This window comes from Crocodylus siamensis, chromosome 2 (genome assembly GCF_052110815.1).
Source record: "Crocodylus siamensis isolate JL-2025a chromosome 2, ASM5211081v1, whole genome shotgun sequence".
NCBI lineage: Eukaryota > Metazoa > Chordata > Crocodylia > Crocodylidae > Crocodylus > Crocodylus siamensis.
The window spans coordinates 257,776,469-257,792,336 of record NC_143396.1 but is presented as its reverse complement, the minus strand read 5'-3'; the positions used below and the strand labels follow the sequence as shown (position 1 = coordinate 257,792,336).

At 45.0% G+C, this 15,868-nt stretch overlaps 1 protein-coding gene across 7 annotated transcripts in view; it reads right to left on the bottom strand.

Moving 5' to 3' along the window:
- TSHR (thyroid stimulating hormone receptor) overlaps window positions 1-13,674 on the bottom strand; it is a 197,691-nt gene extending 184,017 nt beyond the window's left edge. For 5 of the 7 annotated variants that reach the window (XM_090033820.1, XM_090033827.1, XM_090033821.1 and 2 more), the window contains exon 1: window positions 13,380-13,674. In XM_090033820.1, coding sequence (XP_089889946.1) covers window positions 13,380-13,549 — 170 coding nt within the window. In that variant the 5' untranslated portion in view covers window positions 13,550-13,674. Of the gene's footprint in view, window positions 1-12,920; window positions 13,312-13,379 lie in introns of those variants that run through there. The other 2 variants (XM_090033823.1, XM_090033828.1) reach the window with 1 other exon arrangement.
- Between the last annotated feature and the right edge of the window lie 2,194 nt (window positions 13,675-15,868).

The window sequence follows — 15,868 nt, the reverse complement described above, 5'->3', positions numbered from 1 at the left end:
ACACACAGCCAGAGAACTGTACTCTAGAACCCTGTGGCTTCTAGCCTGAGCCACTGCAGGCATGTGGCTGCATTTCCTGAATCAAAGGTAAATGTCTGTTCATTTCTGTTTCAATTTAATCTGTGCTTCTTAGACTAACCTGCAAAGACTGAATTGATTCAACCTTGGGATTTTTGACTGTCCGTACCTAGTCCTAAACTGCATTTCCCCTATGATTTAGTGTTTATAGAACATTAGCCATGGTGTCTGTGCCTTCTCGGGTGAATGGTACACATGATATCCTGACCACTAGCAGACCAGAGATGCTAAGTGCTTTGAGAAAAAGTCTCCAACCTGAAAGCAAGACAGATGCATGCACTAAAGGAAATAGCCCAATGGCAAGTAAATGAATGCATCTGCCCCATGGCACTCACAGCACAGCCAAGCATACTTCTATAAAAGCTCTCCAGATTCCTTTGGCACAATGGCAAAGCAGCCAGCTTGCATAACTCAAACAATACATGCAGTATTTATTCAAAAAAAATAAACAAGTGAGGAAAATTGTTGCAGGTATGAGGATGAAAGTACAACTCATAGTTTTTGAGCTCTCAGAACATGATTCTGAATGTCTGGGACAAAATACAAGTACTTGAGGAGTACTAGCATCAGTAAGTCTGATTTCTTTGTAGTCAGTTTTACAGAGAGCATAGCCGACACAGCCAGGATATGGACAGGCAGTTCCATTATTAAGGAACTTGGCTGTGAGCATAAATCCATATACAGAAATGCAAGCTCTAACTTTTGAGAGGTCAAAATAGCAGGTACCTTATCTTTACTTTTGTTTGCTTGAAATGAAAGCAGCTTATATAGATTTAGGTGGGTACAGCTTTGTAACAAAGCTAGAGTTTGTCCAGTCAAAAAGGGCAATATGATGAGAATAACTTATATATAACAGCTCTCATGTGCTGTGGCTGAGGAACAGCATTACATGTTCACCAGTGCTGAGATTCAAGCTCTTGATCTCATTGCAGAACCCAGATTTACAAGTGTTTGTGCTTTTTTGAAGAGACACTGTTGGCTCAGGTTAACTCTGAGAACAACTGAGGCACCTAAGTCTGAAGACTGCCTGTTATGCCCAAACAAAAGATGAAAAACTAAGGTTTCCATTGCCCTGCAATAGAATGTGTTCAGGGATTAAAGCAATAGTTGGTGCAGCACCAGAGGGATCAAAACCCAAACCTTTGAAGCAGCAAGGTTTCTAGTGTGGCTACTAGATCTTACTTATATCACTATTGTTCCTTAGAAGTACAAGGGATGTCATTGTGAAGTTGACTTCACATAGACAGAATAAGGCTAAAGATCCAGTAATCCAACATTGGCAGATTGTAGCATAGCCAACACCAGGGAAGCTCTTTCTGTCATCAGACTCAAAGCACTGCTGTTATAGAGGCCTTAAAGCAATCAGCCTTTGACTTCATGTTTTAAATAAAATCAGGGATTTAATCTTAGGTTAGAAAATTCAGTCATTTTACAAGCCATTAAGTGGTGCAATACTGAAACTCTGTCAACACCACCGGTACTATTTCAGTCTCAGGCTAAGAACAGGTTTCTGAGGTTTTGGTATGAAGAATAGCTCAGCACTCAGGACATGCTGAGTAGAGAATTAAAGGCATTCTGAGTCCTGATAGAACCCCAGCCTAGAAATATAGGAATGCCTAAAGCAGATTTCCCCCCTGCGGGTTCCAGGAGTAAATTATAAGCAGATATCACCTTTTAATTTAAGAGTATTCGACAGAGACAACAGTAGGACCAGAGTTTAGAGGTGCCAGTAGATTCCAAAGGAACAGTTTTGTGTGCCATGTACCCAGAGCAAAATTATCAGTGCAGCTCTAAGAGTTAGACGCAGTCAACGTAAACAAGATTTATGCTAGAGCACAAAGTATGATTAATCTCAAATTTGTGACAAATCAGGAAATCTTGGAGACACTGGTGTAAGGTGGAATACTTATTTGGCCAAAGGCATGTCAGGAACAGTGAACATTGTCAGCACTGGAGCCAGCTTTTCTGGCTCCATAGAATAAACCCGACAATTTTAATATTGTTGTTGTTAGCCATGAGTCCTGGTTATCTCAGTTTAAAAAATCCAAAATTCTCCGATAAAAATCCCAAATTCTGATTAAAACCCCCAAAATCTGTGTTTTCCATTATTAAAATGAAACACCACTATATATAGGTATCAGTCGGACACAACATTTTATTGGTATATTTACAACTTTAAAGCAATTTGGAAGCCTACCCATGCCTCACTCATTAAAATAAATTCTAAATACATACATAGACGCGTGTTTGATTTTTGGGGGGGGGGGGCTTTTTACCATGGAAAATCAAAGCTTTCCCTGCCCCCTTTGCTCATGGGGGCGGGGGGGGGGGGGCAGCTGTGGCTGTCCTGCCCCCTTCTGCTTTGTGGCATTAAGCAGCCCTGATATGCTGGTGCCCTGCCCATGCTGTTGCTCCTCACTCCCATGCTACAGCCCTCCCCAGCCCTGCTAGTGCCCCTCACTCCTGACCTGCTGCCCCCCAGGCCCCAAGCCCCCAGTGTGAAAGGAAGGGGGCGGGTGTGTGGGGAAGGAGGGGTTTGGGCACCGGCTGCCAGGTGCATGTGTGCAGGCACATGGCACCCCATGTTCTGCTCCCCAGCCTGCAAAGGGAAATCCACAATTTCCTGCATTTTTCTCCTTTAAAGAATAAAGTCCACATTTTTCCACAGCAAACAGAAAACCCAGATCCCTGGTCATCAAAGATCTACCTATTAAAAATGCCAGTTCTTGCCACTGAATTATGGTTGGTCAGTTATTAATTTGATTTCTGTTCTACACTTTGAGGTCCCTATTGCCACTTGACTTGGACACAAAGGCACTTCACTTAAAATCAGTCCTAGTGCCACATATCCTGTTCATTAGCACAGTTCAAGTGAGGTGCGAACTTGCTAATTGTGCTGGATCCTTGGAATTAGTCCCATAAGTCTAGAATAACCTGAGGATTCAAAACTAGTATTGGCACTGGGCTGTTTCAGGCAAGTAAAACACCAGCTAGCTGTGCTTAAACCTCAGCATCAGAATCAAATGACTGAAACCATGGGGACTTCGATGTTGCATATAACTGGCAAAATCAAGTGGCTCAACAAGGTTCATAATGCTATTTCCTAAGGACTGGACATGGCCAGTACATTGCTCTAAGGATATTGGCACTGGCTAATGTCAAGCTGGAAGGGCCTAGAGACAGAGGGCCTGAATCAATGGTACCAAGATGATACAAAATTTACAATCCATCAAATTAGTGAGACCTGAAGACCTCATTGCCATGTTAACAGGGCTGAAATATTATTGCTGAATTAGATCTCATGACTTTGGTACCACATTGATTGTACCATAACCCCTTTGCCAGATGTGGTCAACCATGAGATACCAACTTTGAGATGATAGTGCCAAACCTTGATGCTGAAATGTGGTCAGCCTGGAGGCACTGGGAGACTGCAGCAGCAAATCAGGTTAATATGGAGGGAATGAGATGACCTCAGGAACAAGTTTATTTGGAGGTTGCTTACAATATAAACAAAATCATTTAAGCTAGTAGCTGTTACAAGTCAATTTTGGACATATGCACTGTCAGACTTGAAGAGCCTGCCTTTGCCAGTAGGAAAGCACAAGAAAGCCCTCCTACAGGTAATCCAAGGAGAAAAAAAACCAAACCATATCAGGTTCCATGCTATCTTTCTTCATTCTTCAAACCAAAAAAACCTCTATTAATCGTTCATCTAATCAAAGAAAATCTGCAAAGGACACATAATTTAAACTAAAATCAGAGTACAAAAGCCTGGAAGGTGCTGTGTGTGACTTCTGTTTAGTGCATCATTGAGGATTAAATAGAAACTGAAGGCAACACTGAAGATGTTCCCCTTGGCTAGGGACTGAAATTACACATACACTAGCATAAGGGCACTTATATACATACATTTGTCTGCTCCACTGTGCCGGAAATCCAGTGCGTCGGAGCAGATGCATCCGGCACTGCAGCATATGCATTTGTATAAATGGTGAAATGCACGTCCACACTGAGCAAATGGCGGTGGTGCACTTTTGAACTAAAACACCCTTGTGTTTTAGTTCAAAAGTACACCACCGCCATTTTCTCAGAGCTGATGTGTATTTCACCATTTATACAAATGCATGCTCCACAGCGCTGAGCACCTGCAGTGCAAGCATATGTACAAATGCCCTAAGCGATCAGAAACCAGTTCAAATCTGTAAGACAACAGAAGTTCAGTGCGCATAAACTACTTTCACAGTCAGGGTGGCTAGGGCCTGGAACCAGCTTCCAGGGGAAGTGGTGCAGGCTCCTAGCCTGGGGATTTTTAAAAGGAAGTTAGATGAGCACCTTGCCGGGGTCATCTGACCCCGGTGCTCTTTCCTGCTAAGGCAGGGGGTCGGACTAGATGATCTACCTAGGTCCCTTCCGACTCTAGCTACTATGAAACTATGAAACTTTCAAAATGCCCAAAAACAGTTTAAGATAAACCTGGATGGATGTGGTATCAGATTTAACTGATTCAGGTTAAATTGGTTTATTGAACTTCTGTCCCAGATCCTCTCCAGATTCAAATCAATTCACATTCCCCCAGCATCCCAGGATATTTTGTACCTCACCTGCAAACCACCCCCTCATGTAGTGGGCAGGCTAGTCTTGGCCCGAGTTATCTGCTCCAGCAAACAGGGAGGCTCACTCTAGCACCCCTGGACTTCTAGCCTGAGCCACTGTAGGCATGTGGCTGAATTTCCAGAATCAAAAGTGAATGTCTGTTCACTTGCTTATTGGTTCAATCTACACAGTTCAGATTAACCTGGGAATATTGAATTGACTCAGCTTTGCGCTTTTTGACTGTCTGTACTTAGTCCTTGTCATGCTTGCAGGATCTGCCACTAACAAACGGAAGGATGGGTAGCTTAAAGGGACACCCTTGCTACCCTCCCTTCCTATTTTAGCACCTCAGAAAAGCAAATCAGCCTCAGCTCATGAACTCTATGTCATGTCCAGAAGCACAGCTGCCAAAACTGCAAGTGAAGGAGGACTGGTAAAAAAAAAAAGGAGGACCGGTAAAAAAGCAACATGTTCCATTTAGCACCAAAAAACGATAGTACTTCTGATCTCAACCGTATTGCACCAAAGAGGCAATTATATCCCAGTATAAGGACTCAAGTCTCTTGAAACTTAGAGGAAAATCTTCCCCTTAAAACCAAATTGGATACCAGGTTTGACACTTTACCAGTCTGAGAGGAAAGTGAAACCTACTGAAAGACCTCTTAAAAGAGCTATAGAAAAGGGAAATAGGAAAATGAGTGGTATGGACTCACTTCAGAGATATGTGCTAGCAGCCTTTTTTCTGTAGATGGTAGTCATGGATTTTTATTGTCATTGGGGGGGGAGCTGTAATTATTGTTAAGAGGGATGATATATACTGATCTAATTTAGAGACACTCCCTAATTTAAAAGTTGGGAATTGGAATAGTCCCTCAGTTAGGAGGTAGCCAGTTACAGAGCCTAAAGGAGTGCAGAAGCTTTTCTGCTGCTCCACAATAAAACTTGTTGTTTAATTCATCTAATTTGTGCCTCGCTCTGGGCATGCCTACATGAGATGCTTTACTGCACAGAGTAATTTACTACACAGTAAAGCATCACTTTTCTACACATGTGTGGCATTTACTGCACAGAAATGTGATAGGCTAGCTGGCAGTGACTTAGCCCAGGGATTTTGAAAGGGCAAAAGATGATTGGAGGACTTGGGATTCCCTTTCCTCACCAATCTGGTAATGATTTGGCCCCTTGGGTCACCTGAAGGGGGATAAAAGGGGCAGTGCGGCTCACTCAAGGGAGACCAGCAAGGGACCACAAGGAAGGAGATTCAAAGAGCTGGCAAGAACTGGGCCAGCGGGGTGGGAGCAGTTGCCCCAGAAGAGCCTGAAGGAGTGGGACCTGCAGGCAGCAGTTGGACCCTCAGCAGCGCGGCATACAGCCAGCAGGAGAGGCTCCCTGCTGGGCTCCAGGATCCCCAACGAGAGGCTGCAGCCAGCACGAGAGGCTCCCCTGCTCCAGCAAGGATCCGAGTAGCAACCTGAGAGGTTCCCAGCTCTGCTTCCAGCTCCTCCATAAGAGGCCAGAAAGCTTGATGTGAGGCCAGGGCTGTGGAAAGGTCAAAATCCTTACCAGCTAGGAGCAACACCAGCACTGGGGGCTGTGTGGTAGAGTTTCTGCCTAGCATATGGAAAAGATGAGTTTAAGTCCCAGGTAGGGTGACTTGGGGTGAGTGAGCAAGCAGGGAGAAATTCTTGTTGCAGTGGAAAGGGGCCATTGTGTTTTTCCCCCTTTCTCCCCCTCCAGGTACCTAGGCCCTATATTCCTTGTCATTTGGCATTTTGTATTTTGTGCCTTTTATATTTCACCAACCAGTATTGTTTGTTCTGCTGTTTGTGTTTTACATTTTGGTTAACTGTCTTTTGTCAACTGGATGAATATGTCTATGATTGTAAACGTCTAACCTTTGTTGAATCCTGTCCCCTCAGGGCAGTGTAGTGTCCCCTATGCCCCCTGGTTTATACTGGTTATGTTCCCAGTACTATTCTCTCATTAAAAGGTATATGGTTAAGTGCCCATTGGTGGTCTGGCTCTGCTCTATAGGGGGAGGAGAGTCCCTACAGCTCCCACAGTGCTTGTGCACCTGCTTTGATCCCTTCAATTGGAGACGGGGTACTTCTTGGAGTTCTGCCCGGGTTACAATAATTTAGTCTACTGTGCAGTTAGTTAGGACCTGTAAATACAGGTATTAGATTAACTGTGCAGCAGATACTATGCAGTAGCGCTCATGTAGACAATGACTGGGAGTAAATTTACCAGTCTGCCACACCAGTGACTAGTCAGTCACACCAATACCATCCACACTAGCCTAGAGCTACAGGGGACAGGGGAGTCCCTCTGTCCCCTGTCCTGGCACTGCTCAGCTCCCAGGTCATCCTCCCCACCCCCCAAGGAGCCAGGAACAGATCAGTACTAGGACTGGGGAGCTCTCCACTTAGCTGGGGGCTCATGGGCAGCTGTCTCACTTGTGGGGCAGCTGCCAATAAGCCCTCTGCCAAGCACGGATTCCCTGCCCAACAGAGGGCTCGCTGGTACATGTCCCACTCCGGGCAGCTGCCAGTGAGCCCCCAAGTGGGCAGGGAAACCCTGCTCACACTGTGTGTCCTTATGTGTACAGGGCCAGGAGAGCACTGCCAGCTGCAGTGGCAGCTGTCTCCTAGCCCTGTACACATCAGGACCCCTCCCAATACCAGAAGACGGTAGAGATCTCCTGGCCCTATGTGCATCAGGGCTGGGCCCTGTGTACCCTGCTCGTTGGCGGAGCCTGGAGCTGCTGCAGGGGGGCTGACCTGGCAGAAGTAGCCCTATATTGGGCTGCTGCTGTTGGGAGCAGATATGCTCCCAACAGGGTGCATGTGTAGACAGGCTCCCAGGGAAGCCTTACTGCACAGTAAGCCTATATTGCATTAGTAGCATGTGTAGATGTGCCCTCTGTTCTTTGAACCCAGTGATCACTACAAGCTTCTTCAGGAATGTGCTATAAAACTAAGCCATGTATATATCCTTTATTCTCTCAGGGTGCATCTATGAGACAATGTGCATTAAACTAATTCTACTGTGCATTAGTGCTACTGGCAAAAAACATGCTAATGCGCTAATGCATAGCAGCTTTAGTTCAACGTGCATTAAATGTCACACAAACGGCATTCATCCGCACTAATCCTCAGCAGCGCTGATTACAGCACATTTAGTACCTGTTATTACAGGAACTAAACTTAATGTTCTCTAATTACAGCATATTAATGAACACGTAGACACACACTCAGGGTTAAATACTGAGGACTGACTTGGAAAAGTGATAGGTACTGAAAAATGATGAGCAAGAAACTGCTGAGAACATGTAACATGAAATAATACGCTAAATGCTTCTAAAACAAAGAGGCCCTAGGAGTTTCAAATTGGGAAATAAACATTGGTGTATATCTTAATGATGATCTCCCCATGCTTCCATCCCTCTCCTGTAAAATAAAGATATTAATACCACTGTTCTTCATAAACATGTTTATTAACATAAAATAATTATTTGAAACACTGTAATAATACAGTGACAAGTACAATGAAGAACTTAATAAGTGTACTCTAAGCAGGGCCTGAAAGTGGTAAAGAAAAAACACAGGGCTACACACAAAATGAAGATAAAATGCAATATTGAATGTCTGCTCATTATGCTTGTTCGTCTGAGCCCTGCACTGAATGATTCAGTAGTCCTGTTGTAAAAATAGCACATAGCCATGCAATTAAAGACTACCATTACTCACAGGCTTAAAGGGGCAGAGTTAAGGTTGCACAGATAACAATCTCTCTTCCATTTCCTAACTTCTGAGTGCTTGACTCTGTAACTTTAACATTCTTTTAATATATTATTATGCACTTTAAAAGGCTGTAAAAAGCAAGAAGCCTTCCAGAAATGTCAGTGTGTGATGTCACATTGCTACCCAAGGTTGTAATCTTTTTAGACCCACAGTACATGCATTTGTCAGTTGAAGTAAGGGTGTAATGGATAGTAGCAGCAGTCATCTTCTAGTATCAGAATCAACTACTAGAAAGGAGTGAGACACTATGCAAGAAGTTTCACAGAACTCTGCAAACAAAAAAGAATCTTTAAAGCTCAAGAATCTTGGATCCCATTACAGCACAGATGTCAAACTCATTTGGCCCCACAGGCCGGATGAGTGTTGTGGGGCTGATCCATGGGCTGGTTCAGGCCCATGGGCTACCTCCCCCAGCATACAAAATCCAGTTCACACTCCAGCTGGTCTGGGACTTGGGCCGCTCGGGGATTTGTGGCACATGTAGCACAAATGGGCACTGCATATGGGGCAGTCCGGCTGGGGGAGTGTAGCGCTGATCCCAAATCAGCTGAAGCAAGTTCTGTGCTGCATGTACTGTCTGTCCCAGCCAGACTGCACCACACATGACACCCACTCCGGGAACCACACAGCACCCACTCCAAATGGAGCTGCTGTGGTATGCAGTTTGGTATGCACTCTGGCTGGTCTGAGATCTGCACCACATGACCCTGGTCAGACTGTGCTGCACGCAGTGCCCATTCCAGTCACTCCAGGATCCATGCCACACATGCATGCTCGCATGGTGTAGCAGCCAGGGTGGATGCCGCTTGCATGCATGTCCCAGGCCCAACCCATGGGGCAGGTCTGACACGTGCTCCCATGTGGGCCTTCTCAGCTCCACGGACAGCACCAGAGGCCAGATGGCAGGACATCCTGCATTACAGGTATTGAAGAGGAATAACTATTGTCTTCCACATACCCTTATGTCATCACATTCCTATTTCTCTCCACCACCCTTTTCTCCTCATCACTGTCCTAGTCTCCCTCTTTGAGATGCCCACTGGGGTCAAAGTCCTTCCTCCATTCCCATTTCCAGTTCCAGTTTCTCAGCCCAGCTCATAGTCCAAGCTTTCAGCCAACATAACATGGGCTTTTTAACAAATTTTATTCTATATCTACCTCAGGTTTCTCAGTTTTTCCCCACCCCCCATCTTAGAACCCTTGCCTAACCAGTTCTAGTCCACCCCAAATTTAGCTCCTTGCATGCATGACCTTACCATTTCACTTGCTCCCATCTACTTCTCCCCATTCTTGATTTGTTCTTAGTCTCCTTTCCCACCACTGTGAGCTCTCAAACTCAGTTTCACGCCTCTACTCCAGCTCCTTATCCCAGTTTATACTCTCTACTTTCCCTCACTAGATTCCATGCTTCCTGGGAGACAGTGAGGAGACTGAAAGCACCACACGCAGTTCTAATACCCAGAAATACAGCAGTGGGCAGCAGCAACAACAAGAACTCACAACCCAGGCACAAGATGGAGCATAGCCTCAGAGTTGTAACAAAGAGGATTTTCCCCCCAGGCAAAACTCGGCTAGAGTGCGAGTGTGCATCACTGAGCACTGAAAGGGAGGCAGCGCCAAGCTTGGCGGCGGAGGGGGCACAGGAGTCTTTCCTGTTCCCGGCTGCTGCTGCCATGGTATGGTCTGCCCACTCCCACTGATGCTGCAGCTGCAAGGTGCTCCAGCTGCTGCTGTTGCCATGGCACGGACTCCCCAGTATACCATCATTCTGGCAGCCCCACTCAGTTGTCACTCAGGGCTGGCACCCCATTCATCTGCTCCACGTTACACTACTGCATGGTCTCTACATTTGATCTCCAGGGAATCTGGCTGCTTGACTAACACATTTTCTACTGACCAGGTGTGAACTGTTAATTCAGAAAATGTGGCTAAATGTGGGTGGATATTCACAGAGGCAGCACCTCCTGTAATAAATAACACCCCCCCCCTTGTCAAACTGCAGGTCCCTTCACCAAAGTATGAAGACAGTGGAGCTGAAATGCTTCCAAACATTATTTAAACAAAAACAAAACAACATATTCTTCCATTATCTCACTGTCAGAAATACCGGGGTGCCTCCTTCTGAAGTTTTTAATAGAATTTAGCCTAAGGCACTAAGCATGAAAAAAACTCAACATAGACAGTTAAAGTCTGGCAAAGTAAAAGCAACTGAAAACTGGGTCTTATCATGGTAAATGTTGGGCAACCTCAGCTTTAGACAGACCTACAGCTTTGACTGCACAAGCGGATACTGAACAAGCCAGTGTTTCACTCTAATTATCTACTCCAGAAGAGTTGAAAACAAAGCCCTTACATGAAAAATAAGCTACTCCAAGCAGAACCTCTGTACAGTGGTCCATTCTGGAAAGCACCTGCACTTGTCATCTTTGGATAAATATAGTAAGAGCACTCAAAGACAAACAGGCTTTGCTGGCTGAATTTCATGAGGCTGTTCTACCAGTTGAGCTTTGTAATAAATATATTTTATACTTTTGTAAAAGTATATACTTCATTTAAAACACAAGCAGAAAAGAAGACCTATGCCACCACTCTTTAAAGGTGGAGGAGAAAAATGAGAACAGTCCAGACTGAATAACTGAACAAAATTTCAATTAAGGTTTCAAGATTCTACATGCTAAAAAGAACTTGCTGTCCTCCAAATCAAGCAGTCTGTTCCCCGATTCACCACGGTCATTTAGCTTTGAACATTCTTCAACAGTGGCTAACCATATACAAAATTTTAAAAGGCTCCAGTCTACAAATTCATGCTAAGCAGCAGAGAATTGAGGCATTTTTAACAAATGCAATACCTGGACTTGGGCAAATTTTTACAGGGTTTTTACTATTACATACGCACACACTATAGATTTCAAAAAGGAAAATGGCTTTCACTTTGCTTTAAATTAACAACACCTGAAACTATACTGAAGTAGAATTTACTCTCTGCACTGCAGAAGCTATTTCCATTTGTAAGCCAGAAAAATGCAATATAGAGAGACAGACAGCCTTTGTGAGACAGCACAAGCTATTTTTCTTGTAGATTATCCCTTAAAATACAAGTAATTCATATTTAAATGTTATGGATGCTCTGTGAATGTAAATCTGAAATGTAAATAAGTGTTATAATTCCCATTTTATAAAGAAAAAAAAATTAAGACACTTGCCCAAAAATCACAGAGCAGGAGCGCAATACAATTAGAGCCCCAATTATTAATTAATAACCCTGTCCGCCACTGTCTACAGGGCTGGGTTATCTATGCAATTACACAGTTATAAAAGGTGAAAATGTATGTGCCTTACCCAGTAGGGAAAACTGCAACTGGAGACAATTTTTTGTGACGGGGGAAAAAAAACAGTGGTTTCCTTTTTTCCTTACCCCCACTTTGTTTTAAAACAAAATAGAACTTAGAAAGAATGTTCTAAGTTGTAAAATCACATTTTTCACTTGCTAAATTCTTTTCTCATTGTTTGAAGATCAAACAAATAAAATATTTATATTGAGAAGTTTGCAAAAGCCCTTCTCCTTGATACAAATTAGTAGACTACATTAAAGATGAGAACATTTTTAATGCTTGTTTTTGTATTTTAAGAGAATTTCGAATTTTGGCTTTCTTGTTTCATTTCATTGTTAAGTCCTCCTCATTTTCTTCAGTATGCCATAAGAAACATATCTGAGACTATTTCAGATTCCCAAATGATACCTAGTGCTTCCTTTAGGAGTTTGGATTTAGTGTTTATTTGTCATGCCACCCTTTTTCAAAGAGTGGCTATGATTTCTGTCAAGGATCTCAGATATTTCTGCGACTTGGTTTAAATTTCCATCTAAAGAGGGTGATATTTTTGCTACAAGTTAAAATTGTTTATTATCATTTCCTTTTCAATTTAGCAGTATACATAATGATCCCAAAGGCATGTTGCATGCATTCTCTCTGTACAATATCGTTACGCTTGCAAGACACATCACATAAAGCCTCGAGAACAGTATCTCTGAGAACAAGGGTGTCTAGTTTGAAACCTAACCAAAACTTTTATTTAACAAGTGGACTACTGGCAGTACTACAACCTGGTAAGTAGAAACAGACAGGACACATACGCATAGTCAATGGAAAGCGTGCAAGAATTTTTCTACCTGTATTTGCAGAAAATAAATTGTTTTTTCATCCCCCATGTCTTTAAGGTGCTTAAAAACATTCTTGAGATGCTCACTGTTAAGCCAACTTGATAGTTTTAACTTTTTAGTTAAAATATGGAGAATCTTAAAACTTTAACTTGAAATTGTTTTAACTCCCAATTAACTGAACCAGAATGAGCTTGAGAAGTTATTTAACCAGAACATTAACGACAACAACGTCTCTTTTTTAGTTAGAAATACTGTGCCCAGAGAAACAAACTGAGACACATTACCTGTTGCTCTCACAAGCCCGCAAAGCTTGCTGCTTTTTCAGGTGCTGCATGCTTTGATTGCTATGGCTGTGAAGTGCTGCTACCGCAACCCCAAAGAACCAGCTCAGAGTCTGAATAGAGCACGCACATGGGAGAACATAAATGCCTTCCTGTTGCTCCACGTTAGCCGGCAGCCTGGAAGTGGACACCGCGAGGTTTTGTGGAAGAAGCACTGTGCGTTTTCAGGGTGCACCGCCTCTAGACGCCGAGCTTTGGCTCGGCTTGCTTGAAAAGCGTCCCAGTGCTCGACTTGCCCACTTCCCAGCCCGGGGCATCACGCCCTGGCAGGCTGCGGGGCCCGAGGCTCTCCGCTCTCCACCAGGTAACGGTGACGTCCGGGTTAGAGACGAACTTTTCCCCAAGCCCGCGCGCTTGGAGGCGCGAGCGCCCGCCCGGCCCCTCCTGCCCCAGCCTACTCACAGGGTCTGGGTGTCCCGCGGGAGGCTGGGCATGGAGCGCGTCTCCTTGCAGGTCACCTTGTGGCGGTCCCAGTCCGAGCACTCGCACGCGGCGGGCGGGCAGCGCTCCGTGCCCAGGCCGCACAGCCCCAGCGCCAGCAGCGCACCCAACACCGCCGGCAGCCCGCGCATCTCCGCAGCCCCCGGCCGGCTCTCGTGCCCTTCGGCGCGCCAGGCAGCGGACACTGCAGCCACCGCCACCGCCACCGCCTCCGCCCTGTCAGCGGGGCGCCTCCAGCCCCCGCCCGCTCCCGGCCCCGCCTGCCCGCAGCGCCCCCCGCCGCATCTGCCCCGCTCCCGCTCCCGCTCCCGCCTCGCCGGCAGAGCGACCGCCGCGTCCCCGGCTCCGGCCCGACACCTAGCGGCAGTCCCGGGCGGAGGGAGCCGGGGCGCTGCCGGGCCCGCTCAGCGCTCCAGCGAGCGACCGGGGAGCCCAGGATAACTCCGGGCAGGCCGGCCGGCCGGGCGTCCACACGTGCTTCAGGCGCACCTGCATTTACTGGGCAGTAGCTGCGTCTGCATTAAGGCGATTTAGGCTCGCTTCCGGGCTGTCGCGGGACTCAAGTTTGTCCCAAATCCGTCCATCCTCAGCCTCAACGCTTAAACGAAACAAGCAAGCCTTATTAATTTAAGCAACTCAAATCGTTAAATAAAAAGCTTTTTTTATTTTGTTTAAAAAATTCAGCCACTTAAACAATTGTTTAATTGTCACATCACCTGCTTCTAGAGATGTGTACAGCTTGTGTTTTCGGGATGTGTCTGGTAGCCGAGTTGGTCCGAGACCAGAAGAAATGCAAACAAACCTCTACAGCTCTTGGCTCAGAGATGATACCTTGTATCAGACCACCTGAGAAAACACACGAAAAAATTGATCTTTTTAAAGCTTGCAGAAAAAGTTTCGGTTTTTTTGTGATTTCTAAATTGGTCTAATTCAAGGTATCATCTCTGAATCAAGAGCTCTAGAGGTTTGCATTAGTTAATGTGTTTTAGTTATTCGTGTGCAAATTTGATGCCTGCTTTTGCAAGTATCAGATTTAGGCATGATAGCCTAAAATCACCATTTTTAAGGTGCATTAATGGTATGCACATGTAGATGCGCACCCTTAATGCACCTTTAATCGGGCTAAAGTGCCTTAAATTGACACGTGTAGATGTGCCCTCTGTTCACAGTGAAGCTGTGCTGGCAGCAGTTGCTTTAAGGCTCTTCCTTGTGCAGCCCTGACTTGTAGTTATGGACTGGCCAGCAGGGGCCTGGCTAGGAGCCCCCACACCTGGGCTCTAGCCTAGCTCTGGAGCAAGGAGGGGGAGCTCAGAGCAAGGCATCCTGGGATGCTGGAGGACCACTCATTTTATCTCCCTAGAGTGGAGGGTAGTTACAGCTAAGGTGAGCTGGGTACTACTGCCTACACTTATCTCTGGCCTGAAGTGGCATAACTTTGTTTGGAGGGCACTTAGCAACCAGCTTGAACTGGAGAATGCTTGGGTTTTCAGCTGCTTTAGTCGAACAAGTGTCCCTTTATGTGGTATGAGGACAAGCAGATTAATGGATGGGCCTCCTGGGCCCGGGCCCAGGGGCCACTGCCAAATCAGGGGCCTCCAGGACATGCTTCCCTCCCCCCTTGCAAAGGACAAAGTGAAACCCCTACCAATTTGCCAAAGTTCATAACCAAACAGTCTCAGAAGAGGTCCTATAGCAATGGATGAGCTTTGGTTCCCTCAGAGCAGATGTCAGTGCTGCCCACAAATTTCAGGAAGATAGTACTAGAGCACTGAAATTGTTATTTGTCTGTATAAAACACTAGAAGATTACACAAGATTAATGAAAGATGCAGTGCTTCCCTCCCTACAAAAGCTGTGTTTGCTTTAGTGTGAGATTTTTTCCATTGCTAAATATTGATACAAAAAAGTCTGATGCTAATTTCTATCCACTCTTTTCTCTGTCTCCACAACTTCATTAAATATGCCTTGTTCATTCTAGGTCTTAGCCCCCCTTATATCCCCTTTTACAAAAGCATTTGTTTTACGATGGCTTCCATTGCCTGCTCTGGATGGCATCTTGGAGTAGAAAACGAGTTTTACAGGGAATATGGTGTGCATTGGAATAATTCCCTTGTTGAGATAGCTTGACATACATGTTTTGAGATCCATGAACACGTCCAACTGTACTTACTACAGTTTCAGTGATGGTGTGAGAAAGTAAGGAGGCACCTAAAGCTGCAAAACTTTTTTTGATCCAAAACAGCAAGAACAGCAACAAAATATAGGGCTACAATACACGCACAAAAAAGTGTTTTCTACTTTAGGAGTGTGCTCATTTTTCTGTAAATCACTATCAATTTATTTACCACTTTCCTGGTAGCTTAGTGTTCTTCATCCTGAATGGCATACGGAACCTCCCCACCTTTCTCTGATACCTACTGTTCCAATATTGACTATTCTATTCCCAGTTAA